We start from the raw sequence: 23968 nt of genomic DNA on the forward strand, positions 1-23968 counted from the left end.
GGGGCGTGTCGGCAGCGTAGTGAAGGCGAGACATGGGCGAGCATGGGCATGGCTAACAGATGGCTGGCTTCAGCGCATAATGGAAAAAACAAACGCGGCGTTAATGAGTATTTCGCCGGTTTTACTTGGTCCTTTTATTTTCATGACCAAGCTTCAAAAAGGTGCCCCAACTGACCAGATGACCACTGGATGGAATGGGGGATGACCTCCCTGTACTCCCCCAGTGGTCACCAACCCCCTCCCACACTAAAAAAATAAAAATAAAAACCTTTTTGCCAGCCTGTATGCCAGCCTCAAATGTCATACCCAGCTCCCTGACAGCAGTAAGCAGGTCCCTGGAACAGTTTTTGTTGGTTGCAGTGGACTTCAGGCAGGCGGACCCAGGCCCATCCCCCCCTACCTGTTACACTTGTGGTGGTAAGTGTTGAGCCCTCCAACCAGTGGCGTAGCCAGACAGCCAATTTTGGGTGGTCCTGAGCACAGTGTGGGCGGGCACAAAATTTTCTCTCTCTTCCCCCCATCCCAGCCAAGCATCTGTTCCCTCTTTCTACCCTCCTCACCCTCATAGCCTATTTCCCTATACCTTTTACCTCCCACTACCAGCATCTTCCTGTCCCATCTCTCTCCCCTCCCCCATTGTCCAGCATTTTCCCTTTCTCTTCCCTACCATCCATTGTCTTCTTGAAGAGGCGGAAGGCGGGGCCAGCGCAGAGGAAGCAGTCGCAGCAGCATACAGCCCTGGCAGCGCGCGGATCCGCTGCAGATAAGCAGCAGAAGAACGAGTAACAACTCTGTGCCAGAAAGATGATGACAACGGAGCGGAGGGCAGCACTGTAGTGGCAGGACGACCCGGTGCCGTGCAGCTTTCCTGTACAGGTAGACTGCGGCGCTGCCCGAAGGGGAGGGAGAGCCCGAGGGAAAGAAGGTCTGCAGCGTGCACCGTTGCTGGGTGGGCCTGAGGCCAAAGTGGGTGGGCCCCAGCCCACCAAGGCCCACCCGTGGCTACGCCCCTGCCTCCAACCCCCCCCCAAAACCCACTCTACCCACATGTAGGTGCCCCCTTCACCCATAAGGGCTACGGTAATGGTGTAGAGTTGTGGGGAGTGGGATTTGGGGGGGCTCAGCACCCAAGGTAATGGAGCTATGCACCTGAGAGCTATTTGTATATATTTTTTTAATTTTTAGAAGTGCCCCCTAGGGTGCCCGGTTGGTGTCCTGGCATTTCAGGGGGACCAGTGCACTACAAATGCTGGCTCCTCCCACAACCAAATGCCTTGGATTTAGCCGGGGTTGAGATAGCCGCTTTTAGTTTCCATTATCACTGAAAAACAAAAGCGGCCATCTCAAACCCGGCGAACTCTGGCATTTGGCCGGCCCAAACCGTATTATCGAAAGAAAAGATGGCCGGCCAGCTTTTTCAATAATACGGTTCCGGCCAGCTGTTTGCGGCGCCACCACAATAGATTGCCGGCAATCTATTTCGCCGGCGCCGTTCGATTATTCCCCTCCAAATTAATTAGAGCTGTGTCTTATCTTCTACATTCCAACTTATTTTAACACAATCAAAGTTAAACAGAATTATTTCTAATCAAAAATACAGACCCCAAGTGCACTGGTCGGTCAAGGCAGAGTTGAAAAACAATCTTTAAAATTTACTTCCACTACACCTGCTCTATGGATTCACTTTTTCTGATAGGCTTCTAAGGAGTTTTTAAATATACAATGTAATACATGTCATGTAGATCACCACTTCCCCACTTAATTTACACTGGCTACCAATGAAAGATAGAATATTGTTCAAATTATGTGTACTCATTCGCCAAATTCTGTATGGCATGTCTCCATGTTATATGAATGACCTCATTAAATTATCGCCACGTAATGTGATAAAATCATCCAGAGAATATCTCACCTTACATTTCCCAAACTGGAAGAATGTAATCTACAAAACAATTCACAATGCTAACTTCTCGTATCAAGGCACCAAAACTTGGAACTCCTTACCTAAACCAATTAAACATACTAACGACTATATGTCATTTTGAAGTTTATTGAAAACTTACTTTATTAGTTCTACTTCCAACAAAAAAAAAGAACTCTATTTGAATTTGACTCAACATCTGACACTTTCCCACTGAATCTTATCCTCTTTAATAACCCCTACTTTGGAAAATTAAACGCCTTTTCATTCATCCTTCTAATATAACCTACTTGCCACAACATCTAATAGTTATTCTTTTGCTCAGTTCAAGCTCTTCCTTTACCCATCAACTACCTTCATAAAACTGTTATGTTTCTGATTAATCATTCCTTTATCTGTTTAGTCTATGATGTTTAGCTAAAGATTGTGTTTGCGCCATTTGGACAGTTTATGCTGTGAACAACTGAGAATAAGTTCGGTTATATGCTGAGGTCTCGGGGAGGACCCGAGAACGTTAAAAAAATTTTTTCCTGAAGCAGCCAGATAGCGGCGAAACAAGGCGCACTTGTCGGAAGAAAGGCACAAAGCAAGGCACGAAGCCAGACACGTGAGGTGTCATTGGTAACTGAACAATTCAGTACCATCTCCAATGTGGACTATTTGCAGCCTGGTTTGTCGTTTTTATTGAGCCCTGGATTGACAACGACCAGATAAGTGACGCTGGACTTTTTGAGTACAAATAAGAACGGGTTCATTATTAAGTAACTGTAATTACCCTTTATTAAAGATTCACAATAAGGGGTTTATAGGACCAGGTTGCTATGAAGGTGCACTATATGGGGGTTGGTATTTTTGAATAGGGGTGGTTTACCTACTTTTTGGCTCTTTTTTGGTATGTTAGTGTCGGGGGTTAAGAGTTTTTAAACCATCCGGTTTTCTCATAGTAGATTGAGTTTTTACGGTTGGTTGTTTTTCTCTTCTCCCCCGCACTTGAACCAATGATAGTAATTTACTCCTCGGTAGAGTGGTGAACCAAGCACTAGTAGCATTAAGGTTCCCATGAGGAGGTTTGAGGTTCTTGGTTTGTAATTAGTTTAAATCCCGATTGTGGATTTTAGAGTCTTAAGGTGGGTTACATTCCTATACATATTTAGTATTTCCAAACCTGGTTGGGTAGATAGAAATAAATAAATACAATAAATAAATAAATATTTGATATTTTTCTTTAAACAATTCCTTTTTTAAGAATACATAATGCATATAGGGCCTCTTATCAAACCACACTAGCGCCTATGTTTACTAAGCAGCCCCCCCTAACTCCCCTCAACATTTCCAAAACAGTCCCTGGTGGCCCAGTGGGTGACCAATCCCTCCCCCCCAAACGACAGGGGGACTGGAGGTCCGCTGGACCTACGGTCCCCCCCCCCCCAGGTTCAGGGAGGGCTGGAGATCTGGTAGGTCTCCAGCCCCCCCTAACCTCCCCAGCAAAGGGTCTCTGGTGGTCCAGTGATCAATCTGTCAACTCCCCTACCCACCCCCCTACCCACCCCCTACCTTGTGGGTTGGAGGAGGGAAGTAGCCTACCTCCCTCCTCTTCCTTCAGTGCCACAAAATGGTGGCGCCCAGCCCTGCCCAATGTATCCTGGGATGTGCTGGACGGGGCTACATACCATATAAGGGAGTTTCTCTCTTATATGGTGTGTGGCCCCGCCCAGCGCATCCCAGGATAAGTAGGGAGAGGGGCAGATTGATCAATGGACCACCAGGGCCCCTCTGCTGGGGGGTTAGGGGGGCTGGAGACCCACCAGATCTCCAGCAGTCCCTGAATCTGGGGGGGAATCATCAGGGGGACCGGAGGTCCAGCGGACCTCCGGCCCCCCTGTCACTCGGGTGGGGGGTTGGTCGCCCACTGGGCCACCAGGGACTGATTTGGAAATGTTGAGGGGAGTTAAGGGGGGCTGGTGACCCACCGGATCTACAGCCCTCCCTGAACCTGGGGAGGGGATCATCAGGAGGACCGGAGGTCCGCCAGACCTCCAGCCCCCTGTTGTTGGAGGGGTCTTCAGGTTTGCTTTGTTGGGGGGAATGGGGGCCTGCTAACATGCAAATGCATGCTGGACAGGGCTCATCATTCCTCCCCAATGATCTGCAAACCCTAACGCCACCTCGGAGCTGGCGTAGGGTTTGCTGCAGCCAGCGACTCAATCTTCAGTGCGCTGGTCGCTGATCATTGGGAATGAATATGTTTAGGCCTTTTTTTTGCATGCATTTAGAGCCCTCGAGCATGTTGTTTCACGCGCTCGGGGACTCTGATCATTGGGCGGTAGCAAACGCCGGTGCTAGTATGGCGCTAACAGCCTCTAGTGCCGGCGTTTGCTTTTGATCACCCCCATGTGAGATAGGTAAATCTTGTTAAAATGCAAACGTTCAACTTAATGATTTAAAAACATTGTATTATATATTGATTGCTAATGGGTTTTAAAAAAATATTCCAACTCTTCCTAGTCATATCATTATACTTTGGAATAGATCAAAGAAATTTCTGGTGATATTGCAATGTTTTGCTTTTCATTTTCATGCCAAACTTCCATTCTACTATGACGTACAGTTCTTGATTAAGAAATGTTCACAGCTGCCAAGGTCTGAATACTTCCCCTCCCCTGCTGAGAATATGGCTAAGAAAGATAGAAAAGAGTAGGAGCTGGCATAAATGCAGGCATATAACAACATAGGTATGCAAGGGGGGAGGGGATGTGCATAGCCAAAAAGCTAATTTGCTTTATGTTTGTTTAAAATTAATTTTGCCCAATTTTCATGCATTTTTTTCATGTTCATTTCACCTATTTGGTTAAGCATGTATCATTCCCCGGAATCTATATAGCGCGCCTAGAGATTCACGCCAAAATCCAAGTACATCTATAACGACACTCGTAAATTAATTGGCTTAACAAGCTAATCAGCATTGATAACAACTCTTAACAAGCAATGAGCCCCTGTGCTAAAATAGCATGACTTGTGGTAATAGTAGTCTGCTTTGATAACTCCCCCTCCTTACAGATATACATTAACCCAGTCCCATCTTCACCTTATTAGTTATCCTGAGATTCTAATGCATCCCATGGGCTTCTCCCCACTGAGCCCCTCCAAATCATATCATTGGCCATTTATTCCTTTTGCCACTGGTACCTTATTTTAACCCCTTAGTTCAGAGCATTTTTTTTAATGCTGTCATTATATTAAGGATCTGCTTTCTTAGGACGGTTTATGTCAGTTCTGTAATGCAAACCTATTGGTCATATATACATTTTTCACTGTTTAACATAGATAGTCCTCAGTTTGTTCTATTGTATTTTGTTGACCTCTTCTCTTCTCCTCAATGTAAATGGGGTACAAGGTGTGGGTTTGTCCTGGGGGGGGGGGTGAAGGACTTCACTTCAAGGCCCTAATGATGCAATAATCAGGACCCATAAAATCATTCTCCATAATCAGATTAATGTCTTAAACAGTGAAACAGTCCAAATTTAGGCCCCCAAAACATGATGTCAGAAAGGGACCTCAGAGCTGAAAAGGACCCACCTCAGAAGACACAGTATGGGGCTACAACTGAGCCACCTAATTTCACCAGACCAGTAATTCAACAGCCGCTTTGGCAGAATTTAAACCACTGCTTCCAAAATCATTGTTATTAAAATTATTTGACAGTCTATTTCCTTGGAGAAGTATCTGTAGTCTGCATTCGTGCATACAATAATACAGTCAATATCACCATATGTGACATGTGGCAGGCTCTCCTTCCAACTAGATCTCAGTTTAGCCAGTTATCACTAAAAAAAAAATCACAGCTAACCAGCTAAATCAGAACACCATTCTGGAAACATCTCTGGATGGGGGGGCACATTTTAGCCTGCCTCCCCAGCCACCGACCCTTCCCTGCCGCTGACCCTCCCCCACCACTTTTGACCCCTGCCAGGTACCTTTGATGGCTGGGATCCCCAACCCCTGCCAGCCTTAGTCTTCCTCAGCGCCGGTCTCCGGTGTGTTAGCTGATCTGTGCTGGACGTCAGTCAGGTCTCACAGCACAGATCAGCGAATGCGCCGGAGACCAGTGCTGAAGACTAAGGCTGGCCCCACCTAGCTACGGCCCTGCTTTTCTTGTAAGGACGCACTAGATTGGCCATAAGCTTTCCAGCCTTGCTACTCCACTTAAACAGTTTAAACCTTTGACAGTAAATATCCCTCTCAGCCCGACTAGTGAGCAAAAGATCAATCTGGCGTCTTATCCCCAGCATAGCATCTTTAGAAGTCTTATCCAAACGATGCATATGTTGCCAACGAAGGGACTGATATTCCTGTGATAGTTTTATTTATTTGTTACAGTTGTATCCCACATTTTCCCACCTATTTGCAGGCTCAATGTGGCTTACATAGTACCGGAGAGGCGATTGCGTACTCCGGTGTAAACAAATTCATAGAGAAGTTGTGGTAAGATAAAGTTCATGTGGTATAGCCACATAAGGGAATCGTAGCTGGAAGGTTAGTGTTATGTCTATTTTTTTTTTGCAGAGATCAGGCATTTATTTTGGATTGGTGGGGTATGCCTTTATAAACAAGGTAAGTTTTTAGTGTTCTCCGGAAGTGTAGATGGTCGTACGTGGTTTTCAAGGCTTTTGCAATTATTGGTTGTGCTGTAGAATAGTACTGCTACCGCACTAAAAGGCAACTACTGTATATAGATACAAAAAGGCAGAGAAAGGAAAAAGGAATGTAAGGCAATATTTCTTTAAGTATATTAAGTATAACAGTGTAAGGAGGAAGACAAGTAAAAATTACACAAGTCTAGCTTGGTCTTTCATTGAATAAAATATGGAACTATTACTGAGCATTCTGTGTAAGTCTAATAATCTATTTTAATAGCTCAGCTTCTAACTTTTTCTTCCTGTTCGATGTGTTGCCAATATATGTCCCCTTATTACCACTTTAGAAGCTTCCCAAAAAGTAACTGGGCCCATGTCTAGGGTCTCGTTAGTGGATTGATAGTCTAGCCATTTCTCCCTCAGTTAAGTTTGAAAAGCGGTGTCATTATACAATGAGGGCGAGAATTTCCATACCCTCTCCTTCGAATCTGCTGTGTAGGATATAGCAAGCGATATGGCGGAATGGTCTGATAAGGAGTTGTCAATAAGTACCTGGCAGAAACCCAAATAGTAGCAACATTTCATGCTACCAATCCCAGGGCAAGCAGTGACTTCCCTCATATCTATCTTAATAGCAGACTATGGACTTTCCTCCAGGAAATTGTCCAAACCTTTTTTAAACCCAGATATGTTATCCGCCATTACCGCATCCTCCAGACTGTGACAGCTGACCTGCTCCCTCCTCCCACAGCTGAACCATCAGGCCTCTTACCTCCCTCCTCCTGATGGATCCTTAGGGCTCCTCCTGATGTACTGAGACCTTCCAGGACTGAAGATTTTTTTTTCCTCCAGCACTCACACTCACTAGGTTTCTTCCTGCAGCAGATGAACCGCCACTATTGAGATACTAGTGACCATTTCTTGGAACCCCAGCACCAGTGTAATCAGCAGAGACACCTATGGCTCATGCTGGCAGAGCAGGAAGACAGCTTGGCCTGCTGGAATTTCATTTCTCTTCTCAGTGTATTACTACCTGAATCTGTATGTGTGACCCTTATGTAATCCACTGTGTACATAATGCTAGCAAGAAAGGCCAAAGATAAAGTGAATAGAAATACTTGAGACTAGAAACATCTGGGCTTAGTTTAGTACCGGGGGAGTACAGTACTCTCAGCCAACCTAGAGTTTTTATGGGCGACTTCAGTTTCATGCTAAACTGAAAACTGCTGATTTCTGCTTGGGGGGAGAGGAGAAAAGTGAAGAGAGAGAAAAGTGCAAGGATATGACTCTACATCCCACCCATGCAAACATAACTGTCCCAATCTCACTACCCATGCAGTACAATTCATTCTCTCCCAGTCACACACACCCTGTCCACTCATTCATACACCATGCACGGCCATTTCTAGACCCTCTGACCACAGTCCTGTAGGGCTATTTCCCTGTGAGCCTCACTCTGCTGAGTCAAGATGGAGTCTGTGAACTAAGACCCTGCACTTCAGTGACCAAGCAGATTCAACTTTCTGTTTGTGGCAGAGCTCTGCTTGTGGTAAATAAATGGCAGGTCTGGAAAAAACTCAAGGATATGCAGTGGGCTACCTGACCCTTGCACCTCCCTGATGAGCTACAGGGGGTAAGGCCATGGTGCCAGCGAGTCTGATGAAAGACAGGAATGCATACCAATGTACCAACTGGAAGATCAAAAAGGTTTTTCTTGCTCAGGGAAGGAGCTGGACAAGATCCTGATTGGTTGCTGTCTGGTCACCTGGGAATCAGGGGCCAGAGAGTGGGAACCAGAAAGAGGAGTCAGAGTACAGACAGAAGATAAGAAAGAAAAGAAGAAAGGGAGAATTTGTCTGGTTCTACTGGAAGAAGGGTAGCTGGCAAGAAGACCAGCGAGACCTGAAGTGGTCCACAACCTTGTGAACTGACCATCTGAAGAAAGTACCTGTTGGTTCAGCTCTACCGGCCAGAGAGACTGTAATCCTGCATGTTGCAGAGAGCCTATGCTGTTTCCTAAGACGGGGACTCGCTGTGGAAAACAGCTGGAGTCTAAAGGGAAAACCCTGTGTCCACTTCATCTGAGAGACCACCTAGAGTCAGCTCGGTGAGAATTACGGGGATTTATTTCCTATAGTCTGGGATTAGCTAGTGGGTTCTTACCTCAGCAAAGGCGGGTTAGTCAGAACTTTGTGATCAAGAAGATGTGCTGCTAACTGTATTACTTCATGACCTAGTCAGTATTACTAATCAGGATTGTGTAATAACCTAGTAACCAGCAATATCAGTGTTTTAGTTAGACAATACATTCTACAGTTGCTTATCAGCATAAGGGAGCTACATTTGTACAGCTGAACTGTAGTGTAGGGTGTATTATTCTATTTTCTTACCTATATAATAAATTAATATATTTCACAGCAGTGACTTTACTTTTATTCCAGTTCTCTCTAACAGAAGAAAAGTTCTGGTGTAGGCCCAGAACAGCCAGGTTCCTTTCTAATATATAACCCCTGGACAGAGCTAGGAAGTTGGTTTAGCCAGACTCCTGTAAACGGAACCTGGGAATTACTCATTGGGTAGCTTTGCCCAGAAGAGTTATTCATCTATAAATGCTTACAGTCCCCACCTCCAACCTATCCTCCATTCATGCACCCCACCCATGCCTACTCAAAAAGGAAATGTGTCCATAGGCCCTTGGCCTGTCTAAAACTTACTGCAGATGCGTGACTTGAATAGTTAAAGGAAAAGGAGTCATTTGTCATCTGACAACTACTGCTGTTTTTATATGGCTAGGAAAGCTGTTCAATTAAGAAGCGGGTGGTGCAAGGCTTTAGAGTTGTGTGTTTACTTTGTATTATTGCATACCTTAAGGCATTACAAATTTGGTTTTAATGGGAACGATGTGGTTTGATCTCATGCTACTTTTGTCCCCTGTTATTTCCCATGGAGCTTGGCAAAGTGGTGTTTCAGTGGATACTATATTTAAATGAGAATAAGAAGATATTGAACTATGCACAAAAGCATTAGTATGTTCATGTACTTCTTGCACTTTGTTCCAGATGCTGCTACCATCAGTAGTTGGATTTGCATATGTAAAACAGCTTGATGAGGTCCAGGTATATAATATTAAACCTGATAATATATTTTGTGCTAATGATGACAATCTAAAACTCATTATAATGGAGCTTTATCTGACTTGACTGGGAACTGTGAGTGAGGCCTCTTCAAAGATGTTAGCAAATGAGGAATGCAAACATTTGTTTGCCTGAGAAAGTGAGTAGCTTTGAGTCATACGTTATTTCTCTATATGGGCCTAGCAGTTTTTGCCTGCTCCTTTGAACTTCCAGCTTGATCAGAACCAGCATCAACTGGGTAATGATACCACTCCCCCCTCCATCCCCATCTAACCCAGTCATTAGAGGGCCAGGCCTTGGCTAGAGGTCACAAATCACACACCTCTCCAGAACCAAGGATATGTGTAAATGGAGGCCAGCCTGCAGAGGTCAGTGGTGGAGCACTGGCTGAGAATCCCTTCCCATTAGGCCCGGGATTCTATATAGTGCGACCGGAGTTGTGCGTGAAGCTTAATTATCTTAACAAGCCAATCAGCACTGACAATTGCTACTTCACAGGCAATTATTGACACTAATTGGCATTAATTAGAATTAATGCTAGAACTTGCTTAACAGATTCTGTAAAGTTCTGCGCATAAAATCTAAAGCACAGAACCGAAAAGGGGGTGTGGAATGGGTGGGTCATAGATGTTTCTAAAATCTATGCACGCTGATATGGAATACACCCACTCCATGCCTAACTTAGTTGCGGGCATTTACACTAAGTGTTACTTGGCGGGTAAATACCTGCGACTAAAATGAGTCGTGCAGACAGGCACTAGACGTAATCTATAAACCACACCCAACTTTAAGCATAGTTTATAGAATACGCCTAGTTGTATTTTTTTTCGGCGCCAATTGTTACAGTGCCATATACAGAATCTGGTCCTAGACAGTGACAATCCTAGGTCGGCTGCCACCCGGGGCGGATCGCCGATGCGCACCCCCTCCCCCTTGGTGCAGCACAACACCCCACCCCCCTCCCCGGGTGCATTTTTGGTTGCTGGGAGCAGCCGTGCGGCTCTCGGCTCCACTGGTTCCCTGCTCCCTCTGCCCCGGAACAGGAAGTAACCTGTTCTGGGGCAGAGGGAGCAGGGAAACAGCGGAGCCGACAGGCAAGCGGCTGCTCTCTGCACCCCTCCAGCGGCGTGCACCTGGGGCGGACCACCCCGCCCTTGGTACACCGCTGGTCCTAGATGTCCTCAAAACCCTGTAAATGTCTGTGAAGAGTAGACTTTCACTCCCAGAATAGGCTAGTCTACCTACTAAAAAGCTAGAGGGGGTTGCCTGCGAAAACCTAAGGAATGCCAGAACCAGCTTATTAAAGTAGATTAGTCTGTGCTCTCTTGTGGTTAGTAGGCAAGCTCACTTGCCTTGTTTTACTCACTGTTCCAGCTGCTGTACCTATGCAAAGGGAAGCAATGACTTGCAAAGCTATCAAAGTTTTAATGCAGGACCTAAATTTGTCCGAGTATAAACCACGATTGCCAAAACCCAAAACAAAACCAAGGAAGCAGAGGAAATGAGGGAGCAAACATGGAAATAAAATATGAATATTGGGTTTTCTCAGGTTTGAATTAGACTGTGAATAAAAACAACAAAAATTCAGAAATACTCTTGGGCCAGAGTAGACGACTGAAGGTTGGCTTCTGCTTAATGTTACTGCATTTCTATTATATTCTGAAACTGTGTTTGTGGGCAAAGTCGATATATAAAATTGAAATATAAATAAATACATTTGATGGGCACTTACCTAAAAATATTGCGTAGTGTCTGAGGAAGAGAAAGAAATATACTGCAGCCTGGAAAGAGATGACAGGAGAGCATTTCTAACATGATTAATGGATAAGCATTATTCTGTGCTTGCAAATAATCTTCATCACTGCTTAATGGGATTTCATTGATTACATCATAACAACAATAAAAATTAAAATTTTATTAGCCCGACAGTTTCTTCTATCTCAGGCTTTTGAGTCCATCAGATTCAATGGAAGAGAGACCTAATGGTTAGTGCAGGGAGGGGCCTGAGAGCCAGGGGCATAGCCAACATTGGCTTTTGGGGGTGGCCAAGGGGTGGACTGGGGGGCAACACATTTCCTCCTTCCTCCTACCAAATTATTCTTACCTTTGCTGGTAAGGATGCCTAATCCCTGTCAGCAGACAAGATCCACTGCCCGAACTGCCCAAGCACCCAAGCAGGAAGAAGTCAGCAGCCTGGTGTCTACACTCCTCACATATGCTTCTTTCATGCATGAACTGAGCATGTGCAACGAGTGCAGACATCAGCGGCTGGAAAGGAGGTCGCTGACTTCTTCCTGCTTGAGCAGTTCGGTCAACGGATCTCATCTGCTGGCAGGGACTGGGCATCCCCACCAGCCATTTGATATTTACTCCAATTGTGGAGGAGACCTGGGGGAGGGGGGCAGGCCCAGGCCCCCATAGCTATGCCACTGCTGAGAACTAGCAGAACTGGGTTTAATTCCCACCGCAGCTCCTTGTGACTCTGGGCAACTCATTTAACCCTTCATTGCCCCTGGTACAAATAAATACCTGTATATAATATGTAAACATCTTTGATTGTAACCACAGAAAGGCAGTATATCAAATCCCATCCTCCAGTCCACTGCATACAGATCTCTCTCTTGAATATCCATTGTAAATATCCTCCAAAACCTGACTGGGTGGGGTGCCTCCAGCAGGACCAGGTTTGAGAACCATTGCCCCAGTCCCTTGGCTGGGCTAAGCTGTGACCCGCCATTCAGAGCTGCCTGGAGTTTTTCAACATTTTATTACCCACAGCTAACATGGTGACAGTCTGGCCAAGTGTCACAGGATACAGCTTCTTGTGGAACTCACTATACATGCACAGTTACTGCATTTTGCCGTTCTCCCTCGCCCCCTCCCCTCTGAGAGGCTGTGAGAGACTGTCTTTTGCAGCACCCTCTGCCCTGGCCTGCCCAAGGTTTAGAAGCCAGGCTTAGACATCAAATTCAGATCTTCGGTGTGGCAGTGCACAGCGCTGCTACCAAGCAACCCTAGACTTAGATTTTTTTTTATTCATAGTTAAAATGGTTCCCCAAAATGAGAATTTTAAGTGCTGCTTAACATGTTTACAAGAAATGAAAGGATTTCTCTTCTAGGAAGACCTTGAGTTAAATATGGAGTAGTTCTAACATCTGCATTGCATTAAGGCAGACAGGAGACAAGCCATTCACTTCAAGTTAAACCTAAATTTCCTGCTGCAATCCTTCAGTTTGTTACAAAGATTAAAAGCCCACTGGGGAGCAAGAACAGAAATAGAATGTGAAGGTCTGGAAATGGCATTTAGTCTATCAGCTGCTAGCCATTTCTTGTTTTTGGAACCTTATTTTAATTAGAAATTACACTCAAGTGACAATCAGTCTAGCTTTTTATTTATTCAGTGCCAAAACTATACCAAGGCTTTTCATTAGCAGCTCTAGCCTAGAGCTGCCAATGACCCAGTTTTTGGAGGGAGATTTATGTTCTAATCTTGGATCAGCATTGTGTTTTTGGACTTACAGTGCTGACTACAACTGCCATGATGCATTAAAATGTAAGTGTGAAAAGTCGGGAATGAGCAAGATACTGACTCTACAAACTGTGCCTCGTAGCAGGCCAGCCAAGGGGGGGGGGGGGGGGGGGGGGGAGACCAGCCTTCAAGGAGGGGCCCAGCACCAGCAAGGCTTCCGGAGGCAGGCAGAAGGTTCTGCTCCCTTGGTTTGCCTCTCTTCTGCTTGTGTTTTGGGACCCAGGTCAAGGTTGTCAGATGGTCCAGCCCAAGTCGTGCCCAAATGTAGCCCATAAATAGCCCAACTCCAAAAATAGCTATGTGAGGAGGAGGGGGGGGGGGGGGCTCTCTCGCTCTCCTTCCTCAAATAGCTATTTTTGGTGTTAAAAATTGGGCTACTTTTGGGTATGTCTTGGGCTGTAGCCTTACCTGCATGCTGCTCAGTTTACTCTGCCTACCTCCGCCCTCCGGTCCTCGCTCCACCACGTGTTGCAGTGCTCGCTGCACTCTCCTCCATCATGTTCTGCTCTCTGCCTTGCTCCTCCTCCAGAGCATGATGAGTCATCACCAGCTGATGACCTCATCGCTCACCTCACCATCCTATTGGTCAAATTTGGAGCCAGAATGAAGCTTGAGATGGACCAAGGCCTCATTCTGGCATCAAATTTGACTAATAGGGAGAGAGTAGAAAGAGCCGGAAGGAACAAGCCAAAGCAGCCACCCCCCCAAAAAACAGAAACCACACAAAAAGTTGCAACCCACAACTGTTAGAAAATGCCTGCGAGCAGCTTAAAAACCCGCCCAATTTCAAGGGAAAACCGAGGAGTTGGCAAGCTTGACCTGGGTGATTGCGTTAATGCAATCACTCGGGTCCTGGCACACAGGAACAGGAGAGTGACAGACCGAGGGAGAAGCAGATGTAGGAAGGTGAGTGGGGTGGGGGGTGGGGGGGGGGCGGCAACCTGAGTGGGGGTGTAGCAGCCCTGCCCCGGACCCGGCTCTGTCTCTCGGCAGCTCTGCCTCATAGCAAGCTGTGTTAACCTAATTTTCAGAGTTGCAAATTGATTTGTGAATTCTGAAATGTTCACTACCCACACAGTTAACAAATACTATTTTTGTCAACATTTAGGAAATGCTAAAACTCATTAACTGAATAACAACAGTAAATTGTGCTAAATTGGCTTTAAAAAAAATTCTCAATAACCATATGTGTACATAGTCACAACACAAACTGACTCTGCATTCTATTCCCCTAATAGTTAAAACAAATCAAGAAAGAATATTAAAATCTGAATGTCAGATTATGCCAAACAGAAAACACTACATTCTCTGGGGCTCTTATACAACCAGAACTGTCATGCCCAAAAGGAAACCAGGTTTTATTTTTTTTGAAGGTTTGCAAAGCGGTTCCTTTGGCAGAAGAAAACTGCACAGATCCTGTTTCATGGTTTTGAAGCCAGAAAGAGAAGGAGATGAAGTGTAACGGCCTTCGATTTAATAACATTAGGCAAGGGGATTCTGCATTTCGACTGGAATTATATTTAAAAGATTTGCTCTCGTAGCCCAGTGGTTTGTGGTGGGTTCTGTCAGGCAACAGACCAAGCAGTTATTTCCCCAGCTTCCTTTTCCATTCGTTTTTATTTATTTATTTGAATTGGTGCTCAGAATCATTTTTCACTAAAGCGGAGAACATCAAATCAAAGCAGTTGCAATAAATAACCCAGTATGGGCTTGATTTTATAACAGAACACGTCGGTGTAATGTCAAAAAGGTGCCTGTTTTAAGCCTGTGTTCTAAAAGCAGCACTAGGCAATTACACAGCATTATACAATAGGCAGCCAGACCAGTAGCATAAGCATACAAATGTTCTTGCACAAATTTGCATCTTCATCAAGAGAGGCGTAAATGTGGATGTGAACCTGTGTATAAGATTGATATTCAAAGCAACTTAAACGCTTGTAACATAGTAGATGACAGCAGATGAAGACCTGTACATTTCATCTAGTCTGCCCAACAAGATAAACTTATAACTACTACTACTACTTAACATTTCTAAAGCGCTACTAGGGTTACGCAGCGCTGTACAATTTAACATAGAAGGACAATCCCTGCTCAAAGAGCTTACAATCTAAAGGACATGTGAACAGTCGGACCGATAGGGGCAGACAAATTGGGGCAGTCTGGAATTCCTGAAAGATAAGAGTTAGGTGCCGAACGCAGCATTGAAGAGGTGGGCTTTAAGCAAAGACTTGAAGATGGGCAGGGAGGGGGCTTGGCGTAAGGACTCGGGAAGGTTGTTCCAAGCATAGGGTGTGAACTGAGTATGCTTGATCTTGTTTTGTCCTTGCCATGTTCAGGGCGCAGACTGTAGACGTCTGCTCAGCACAAGCCTTTTTTTCCAGCTTCTAAAACTGAATCTATCCAGCCACAATCAGGGCACAGACTTTAGAAGTCTGCCCAGCACTGGCTTTGCTTCCCAATTATTGGTGTCACCATCTAATCACCACTAAGCTTCTTTAGATTATTATTATTATTATTTACTGCATTTGTATCCCACATTCCCTCACCCATTTGCAGGCTCAATGTGGCTTACATAGATTTGTTGACATTGTCATATCAGGATATCAGATACAGTTAGTAGTGTGTAGCGATCAAGGGAAGAAGGGAGGGAGTGAATTGGATAGCTGTATAAGGTAAGCTTTCATAGTTGAGAGGGGTGGTGAGGATATATCTCCAAATGTTGCCCGGGAGGGAAAGGTTAGGACAGCTGTTGTACTTGGTGATTCGATCATTAGGCATATAGATAGCTGGGTGGCTGGTGGACGTGAGGATCGCCTGGTGACTTGCCTGCCTGGTGCGAAGGTGGCGGACCTCACGCGTCACCTAGATAGGATTTTATATAGTGCTGGGGAGGAGACGGCTGTCTTGGTACATGTGGGTACTAATGACATAGGAAAATGTGGGAGAGAGGTTCTGGAAGCAAAATTTAGGCTCTTAGGTAGAAAGCTGAAATCCAGATCCTCCAGGGTAGCATTTTCTGAAATGCTACCTGTGCCACGCGCAGGGCCCAAGAGACAGGCAGAGCTCCAGAGTCTCAATGCGTGGATGAGACGATGGTGCAGGGAGGAGGGCTTTAGATTTGTTAGGAACTGGGCAACATTCTGGGGAAGGGGGAGCCTATTCCGAAAGGATGGGCTCCATCTTAACCAGAGTGGGACCAGGCTGCTGGCATCGGTGTTTAAGAAGGAGATAGAGCAGCTTTTAAACTAGAAATGGGGGGAAGGCCGACAGTCGCTCAAAAGAGCATGGTTCGGGATAAGGTATCTTTCAAAGATATCACCATAACAGGGAAGATAGAGTATCCTGATAGTGAGGTTGCAAAAGAGATTGTAGTAGATCGGGTATCTTTAAATAACAATAAAAATCAGACAAAAGATTGCCAATTAATACTGTCAAGTACTAAGCATGATGTACTTAGGAACAACAAACATAGTTTGAAATGTCTATATGCGAATGCCAGGAGCCTAAGAAATAAGATGGGGGAGTTGGAATATATTGCACTAAATGAAAAATTAGATATAATAGGCATCTCTGAGACCTGGTGGAAGGAGGATAACCAGTGGGACACTGTCATACCGGGGTACAAATTATATCGTAGTGATAGGGTGAATCGGATTGGTGGAGGGGTAGCATTGTATATTAACGAGAGCCTTGAATCAAATAGATTGAAAATTCTGCAGGAAACAAAACACTCCTTGGAATCACTGTGGATTGAAATTCCATGTGCAAAGGGGAAAAGGATAGTGATAGGAGTGTACTACCGTCCGCCTGGCCAGGACGAACAGACGGATGCGGAAATGTTAAAGGAAATCAGGGACGCAAACAAACTGGGCAACACAATAATAATGGGGGATTTCAATTACCCGCATATAGACTGGGTTAATGTAACATCTGTACACGCAAGGGACATAAGATTTCTTGATGAAATCAAGGACAGCTTCATGGAACAGCTAGTTCAGGAGCCGACAAGAGAAGGAAAAATACTAGACTTAGTCCTTAGTGGTGCTCATGATCTAGTGCAGGGGGTAACGATACGAGGGCCGCTTGATAACAGTGATCATAATATGATCGGTTTTGATATTGGCATTGAAGGAAGTGAAACTAGGAAATCAAGTACGCTAGCGTTTAACTATAGAAAAGGTGATTACGACAAAATGAGAAAAATGGTAAAAAAAAGACTGAAAGGAGCAGCTCGCAGAGTAAAAAACTTGCATCAGGCGTGGATGCTGTTTAAAAACACCATCCTGGAGGTTCAGGACAAATATATTCCACGTATTAGAAAAAAGGGAAAAAAGACTAAACGTCAGCCGGCGTGGCTAAACAGTAAGATAAAGGAAATCATTAGAGCCAAAAAACAATCCTTCAGAAAGTGGAGAAGAGAACCAACTGAAAGTAACAGGATAGATCATAAGGAATGCCAAGCCAAATGCAAAGCGGAGATAAGGAGGGCAAAAAAGGACTTTGAGAAGAAATTAGCGTTGGAAGCAAAATACATAGTAAAAATTTTTTTAGATACATTAAAAGCAGGAAACCGGCCAAAGAGTCGGTTGGGCCGCTGGACGAAAATGGTGTTAAAGGGGCGATCAAGGAGGACAAAGCCGTAGCGGAGAAATTAAATGAATTCTTTGCTTCGGTCTTCACCGAGGAGGATTTGGGGGGGACACCGGTGCCGGAAAGAATATTTGAAGCGGGGGAGTCGGAGAAACTAAACAAATTCTCTGTAACCTTGGAGGATGTAATGGGTCAGTTCAGCAAGCTGAAGAGTAGTAAATCACCGGGACCTGATGGTATTCATCCCAGAGTATTAATAGAACTAAAAAATGAACTTGCGGAGCTACTGTTAGAAATATGCAATCTGTCCCTAAAATCGAGTGTAGTACCGGAAGACTGGAGGGTAGCCAATGTTACTCCGATTTTTAAGAAAGGTTCCAGAGGAGATCCTGGAAATTATAGACCGGTGAGTCTGACGTCGGTGCCGGGCAAGATGGTGGAGGCTATTATTAAGAATAAAATTGCAGAGCATATACAAAAACATGGACTGATGAGACAAAGTCAGCACGGATTTAGTTAAGGGAAGTCTTGCCTCACCAATCTAATGCATTTTTTTGAGGGGGTAAGCAAACATGTGGACAATGGGGAGCCGGTTGATATTGTATATCTGGATTTTCAGAAGGCGTTTGACAAAGTGCCGCACGAAAGACTCCTGAAGAAATTGCAGAGTCATGGAATCGGAGGTAGGGTATTATTATGGATTAAGAACTGGTTGAAAGATAGGAAGCAGAGAGTAGGATTGCGTGGCCAGTATTCTCAGTGGAGGAGGGTAGTTAGTGGGGTCCCGCAGGGGTCTGTGCTGGGTCCGTTGCTTTTTAATGTATTTATAAATGACCTAGAGATGGGAATAACTAGTGAGGTAATTAAATTCGCCGATGACACAAAATTATTCAGGGTCGTCAAGTCGCAGGAGGAATGTGAACGATTACAGGAGGACCTTGCGAGACTGGGAGAATGGGCGTGCAAGTGGCAGATGAAGTTCAATGTTGACAAGTGCAAAGTGATGCATGTGGGTAAGAGGAACCCGAATTATAGCTATGTCTTGCAAGGTTCCGCATTAGGAGTTACGGATCAAGAAAGGGATCTGGGTGTCGTCGTCGATGATACGCTGAAACCTTCTGCTCAGTGTGCTGCTGCGGCTAGGAAAGCGAATAGAATGTTGGGTGTTATTAGGAAGGGTATGGAGTCCAGGTGTGCGGATGTTATAATGCCGTTGTATCGCTCCATGGTGCGACCGCACCTGGAGTATTGTGTTCAGTACTGGTCTCCGTATCTCAAAAAAGATATAGTAGAATTGGAAAAGGTACAGCGAAGGGCGACGAAAATGATAGTGGGGATGGGACGACTTTCCTACGAAGAGAGGCTGAGAAGGCTAGGGCTTTTCAGCTTGGAGAAGAGACGGCTGAGGGGAGATATGATAGAAGTGTATAAAATAATGAGTGGAATGGATCAGGTGGATGTGAAGCGACTGTTCACGCTATCCAAAAATACTAGGACTAGAGGGCATGAGTTGAAACTACAGTGTAGTAAATTTAAAACAAATCGGAGAAAATTTTTCTTCACACAACGCATAATTAAACTCTGGAATTCGTTGCCGGAGAAAGTGGTGAAGGCGGTTAGCTTAGCAGAGTTTAAAAAGGGGTTGGACGGTTTCCTAAAGGACAAGTCCATAAACCGCTACTAAACGGACTTGGAAAAATCCAAAATTCCAGGAATAACATGTATAGAATGTTTGTACGTTTGGGAAGCTTGCCAGGTGCCCTTGGCCTGGATTGGCCGCTGTCGTGGACAGGATGCTGGGCTCGATGGACCCTTGGTCTTTTCCCAGTATGGCATTACTTATGTACTTATGGAATGTTTTTACGTTTGGGGAGCGTGCCAGGTGCCCTTGACCTGGATTGGCCACTGTCGGTGACAGGATGCTGGGCTAGATGGACCTTTGGTCTTTCCCAGTATGGCACTACTTATGTACTTATGTACTTATGTTGTGGGTGCTCATTGTAGGCCTTGTTGAAGAGGAATGTTTTCAGCAATTTTTGAAAGATAGTTGTTTCGTTGATTGCTTTCAAGTCTGTGGGTAATGCATTCCATAACTGCGTGCTCATGTACGAGAAGGTAGTGGCATGCATCTGTTTGTACTTCAGTCCTATGCAGCTGGGATAGTGCAGGTTGAGAAATTTGCAAGATGATCTTGTGGTGTTTCTGGGCGGTAGGTCCACAAGGTTTAACATGTAGATTGGGGCACCTGCATGCATGATTTTGAGTACAATTGCAGATCTTGAACGCAATGCGTTCCTTCAGTGGAAGCCAGTGAAGTTTCTCTCTTAGTGGTTTTGCACTTTCATATTTAGGTTTTCCAAATATGAGTCTAGCGGCTGTATTTTGGGCAGTTTGGAGTTTTTTGATTGTCTGTTCTTTGCACCCGGCGTATAGTGCATTGCAGTAATCCAGATGACTTATTACCATTGACTGTACCAGGGTACGGAAGATGTATCTCGGGAAGAAAGGTTTTACTCTTTTAAGTTTCCACATGGTGAAGAACATCTTTTTGGTCGTGTTTTTCACGTGGGTGTCGAGAGTGAGGTTTCGATCAATGGTGACTCCAAATATTTTAAGGTTTTGTGAGACCGGAAGGGAACAGTATGGCGTGGTTATGGTGTTGAAGTTTTTTGTGTTATGTTGTGAGGCGAGTACAAGGCATTGTGTTTTTTCTGCGTTAAGTTTTAGTTGGAATGCATCTGCCCAGGTGTGCATAATTTGGAGGCTTTGGGTGATCTCGTTGGTGATTTCATTTAGATCATGTTTGAATGGAATGTAAATTGTGACGTCATCTGCATAAATGTAGGGGTTAAGGTTTTGATTGGCTAGAGGTATCATCATTAGGTTGAACAATGTTGGTGACAGAGGGGATCCCTGGGGGACTCCACATTCAGGTGTCCATGGTAGTGATCTGTCCTCGTTCGTTGTTACTTGGTATGATCCATTCCTTCTAAACAGGATTCCTTTGTGTTTATCCCACACATTTTTGAACTCCGTTACTGTTTTTATGTCCACCACCTCTCGCAGGAGGGCATTCCAGGTATCTACCACCTCTCAGTGAGAAAGTACTTCCTGACATTATTCCTGAGTCCTGTAACCTAAATTCATAACCTCTAGTTCTACCACCTTCCTGTCTCTGGAAAAGGTTTGTTTGTAGATTAATACATTTCAAATATTTGAATATCTGTATCATATCACCCCTGTCTCTCCTTTTCTCCATGGTTTATATGTTCAAGTCCTCAAGTCTGTCCTCATACGTTTTGTGACACAAACCCCATACCATTTTCAATGCTTTTCTCTGAACCAGTTCAAGATCATGCTGCTGAATATGCATGATGAGAGCCTAAGCTGAAATCGGCTATTTTGTGGGCAGTCTGGGGGCAGAGACTGCACTTACGTGGTTAAGTGCTGATGCTTAACCACATAAAGAGTACTGCATAAAACACAGTCCTGTCTTTGTCATTCACCTTATGCAATTAAGTGCTCAGTGTTAACTAGCCACATATGCCTGGATATTCAATGCCGGTACCAGGACATGGCCCAGAATTGAATATCCAGGAATAAAGCCGCTGGAGGCCAGAAAAACACTGACCACTGGTGGCTGAATATCAACCACTGTATAGACACAGTAGCTATAGCTATATATATACATATAGCTATACTTCCCATTTTTTTAGCGCTACTGGATATACACTGCTATTTACAGTGGTAATAAATATTCAGGTCCAATTTAAGTGAGTACATGAGGCAATGGGAAATAAAATGATTTGCCCAGGTCACAAAGAGTGCTCTAACCCAGGGGTGTCAAGCATACAGCCTATTTATTTTATTTAGATTTTGCTTACATCTTTTTCAGTAGTAGCTCAAGGTGAGTTACATTCAGGTACGCTGGATATTTCTCTGTCCCAAGAGGGCTCACAATCTAAGTTTGTACCTGAGGCAATGGAGGATTAAGTGACTTGCCCAAGATTACAAGGAGCAGCAGTGGGATTTGAACTGGCCACCTCTGAATTGCAAGACTGGTGCTCTAACCACTAGGCCACTCCTATGTGCCTACGGCACACTGCAGCCATTATCTGGCCTGCTGATCCTGTAACCAGTCCCAGTCCAAGAAAACAGCAAGGCAGCCAGCAAACACCAATATGAATATAGAAGAGCAGACCAGTTATACAGTCTATCATCCACCACTACAACACACAGGGGTTTTACAAACCAGTACCCGACTTGGCCGTGTTTCGCCCTGGAATGGGCTGCATCAGATGCATAAAAAAAGCAAATGGTGTATTTAAACTGGTATCACCAATTTGGCAGCAAACAGCTCCTTTGAAGAATGACTTAAAGTGTCTCCAAACTGTCCAGAATATGGCAATTAATCTACTCTTCTCAATCAAAGGATTGGAGTATATGACTTCCCTCATCTCAGAACTCTGATTCCCTGTTGCTTATTGGGTGCATTTTTGAATTACTACTTCTCACAAGGCTTTTTTTCCTGGGACTACTCCCTTACTTAGGCCCTGATGCTCAGAACTTTCAAGTAAGCCAACAGAACAGCTTGCCAATGCTCAAAGGAAATGGTATGCAAATCATATGCAGTGTTGCACTGGCCCAGAAGAAGCGTCCACCTTTGTGGCGTGTACCTCTATATTTGAAGGATGATGAGGATTTCCACACCCATGCCTATAACAAACAACACATGGATGCTCCTAGTTCATTTTGGGAAACGGGGAAAGCTGTTATGAGGGGGGAAATTATTTCTTGCATGCATCATAAACACAAATAGATCATTCAATTTTGCTTTTACATTCTCAGCTAGCCAATGCTGAGCGAGAGGTATCAAAAAACTTGACTAGAGAAAATAGGGAGCAATATTTTTAACTGCAGCGCTCGCAAATGAGCTACTTCACCAGCGCACATTGCATGGTTTATAATTTAGCAAGCATCACTTTTTTTTTTTTAATGGCAACAGGATGGGTATCTGCTTGGCTTGTCTGGTCCAAGCGAAGGGGGATGTCCGTTTCATTCCCATTGTTGGAAAAAGCTCTGAGCAGAGAGGAACGAAAGATTCAGTAAAGCATAAGATTTTTCTATTTTGGTAAATTAGTATTTCCTGCATGAATTGCCTGCATAATATGTTGTTTATGTACATAGTTCAGGATTTTAAAAATCATGGCTCTAGGCCTATCAGTTTTCGTGCACTTCCCACCAAGCTTGCTCAGTCCGAAAATGTTCCATCCTATCCCCTATTTGTACTGATTGGGGAATCCATTTATCCAGGAATATAGCAAAAATAAAAAAATTCAAGTCTTTATCAAGCAGAGTTTCAGGCAGCCCTATTAGGTGTAGGTTATTACAGCGCACAAACAATTTTCCAAATCATAAAGTTTCTGATCCAAATCCATCATCTTTTTCTTTAATTCCTAATGTGAATTCACCAGGGGGTTTGTTTGAGCCTCCAAGTCTCAGACATACTGTAGGCTCACGTCAGGTTCTAAACAGACATTGTCTGTTTTCTCATGGGCTTCCTCTGCACGATTGTAGAGTTGTAATTTCTTGTCTAATGCAGCCTCGACCATCTCTGTAACCTCTGCTGTAATGTCTGAGATCTACGCCGAGCTAATAGAGGGGCTTGGCGGGCTACGCATAGCCGCCATTTTAGATTCAAAAGGCCTCATCTTCTCTTTCTCGTTATGCGCTGGTTTAGAAGACATCTCATCCTGCTTACATCTGAAAAAATCACCAGGATCAGTGCACTCCACCTTCCTATGATATCTTCAATGACGGTAAGCAACGGGGAGAAGCTGCTTAGATGCAGATTTTAGCAGAAGAATCAAGGGAGCTCAGCTATTCAGCTGTTGCTCCCTCCTATGGCGACCATATAACCCCCACCAAGGTATTCATTTTAATGTGGGGTGGAGAGGGCAGAGAGGATACTTTTGTTGGTCTAAGGGGGGGTGGTAAATTATCCACCCTGGGTATCAAATATTGGTATTGTAATAGTAAAGACTGGCTGATGTAAGGCTTGTGTCCTTTGGAAGGACCTACAGTCTGATGGTCTTTTGGGGGAGAGTTCCTAGGATGAGATTCTTGTAGGGTCCTATAGGTAGGATGACTCTATAACTAT

At 44.5% G+C, this 23968-nt stretch overlaps 1 protein-coding gene across 1 annotated transcript in view; it reads right to left on the reverse strand.

The window, feature by feature from the left end:
• Nucleotides 1-23968, reverse strand: part of LOC115477313 (ethanolaminephosphotransferase 1-like) — a 167096-nt gene that overhangs the window by 46958 nt on the left and 96170 nt on the right. The window contains exon 7 of the mRNA XM_030214111.1: nt 11422-11470. Coding sequence (XP_030069971.1) covers nt 11422-11470 — 49 coding nt within the window. The remainder of the gene's footprint in view (nt 1-11421; nt 11471-23968) is intronic.

This window comes from Microcaecilia unicolor, chromosome 1, assembly GCF_901765095.1.
Source record: "Microcaecilia unicolor chromosome 1, aMicUni1.1, whole genome shotgun sequence".
Classification (NCBI taxonomy): Eukaryota; Metazoa; Chordata; class Amphibia; order Gymnophiona; family Siphonopidae; genus Microcaecilia; species Microcaecilia unicolor.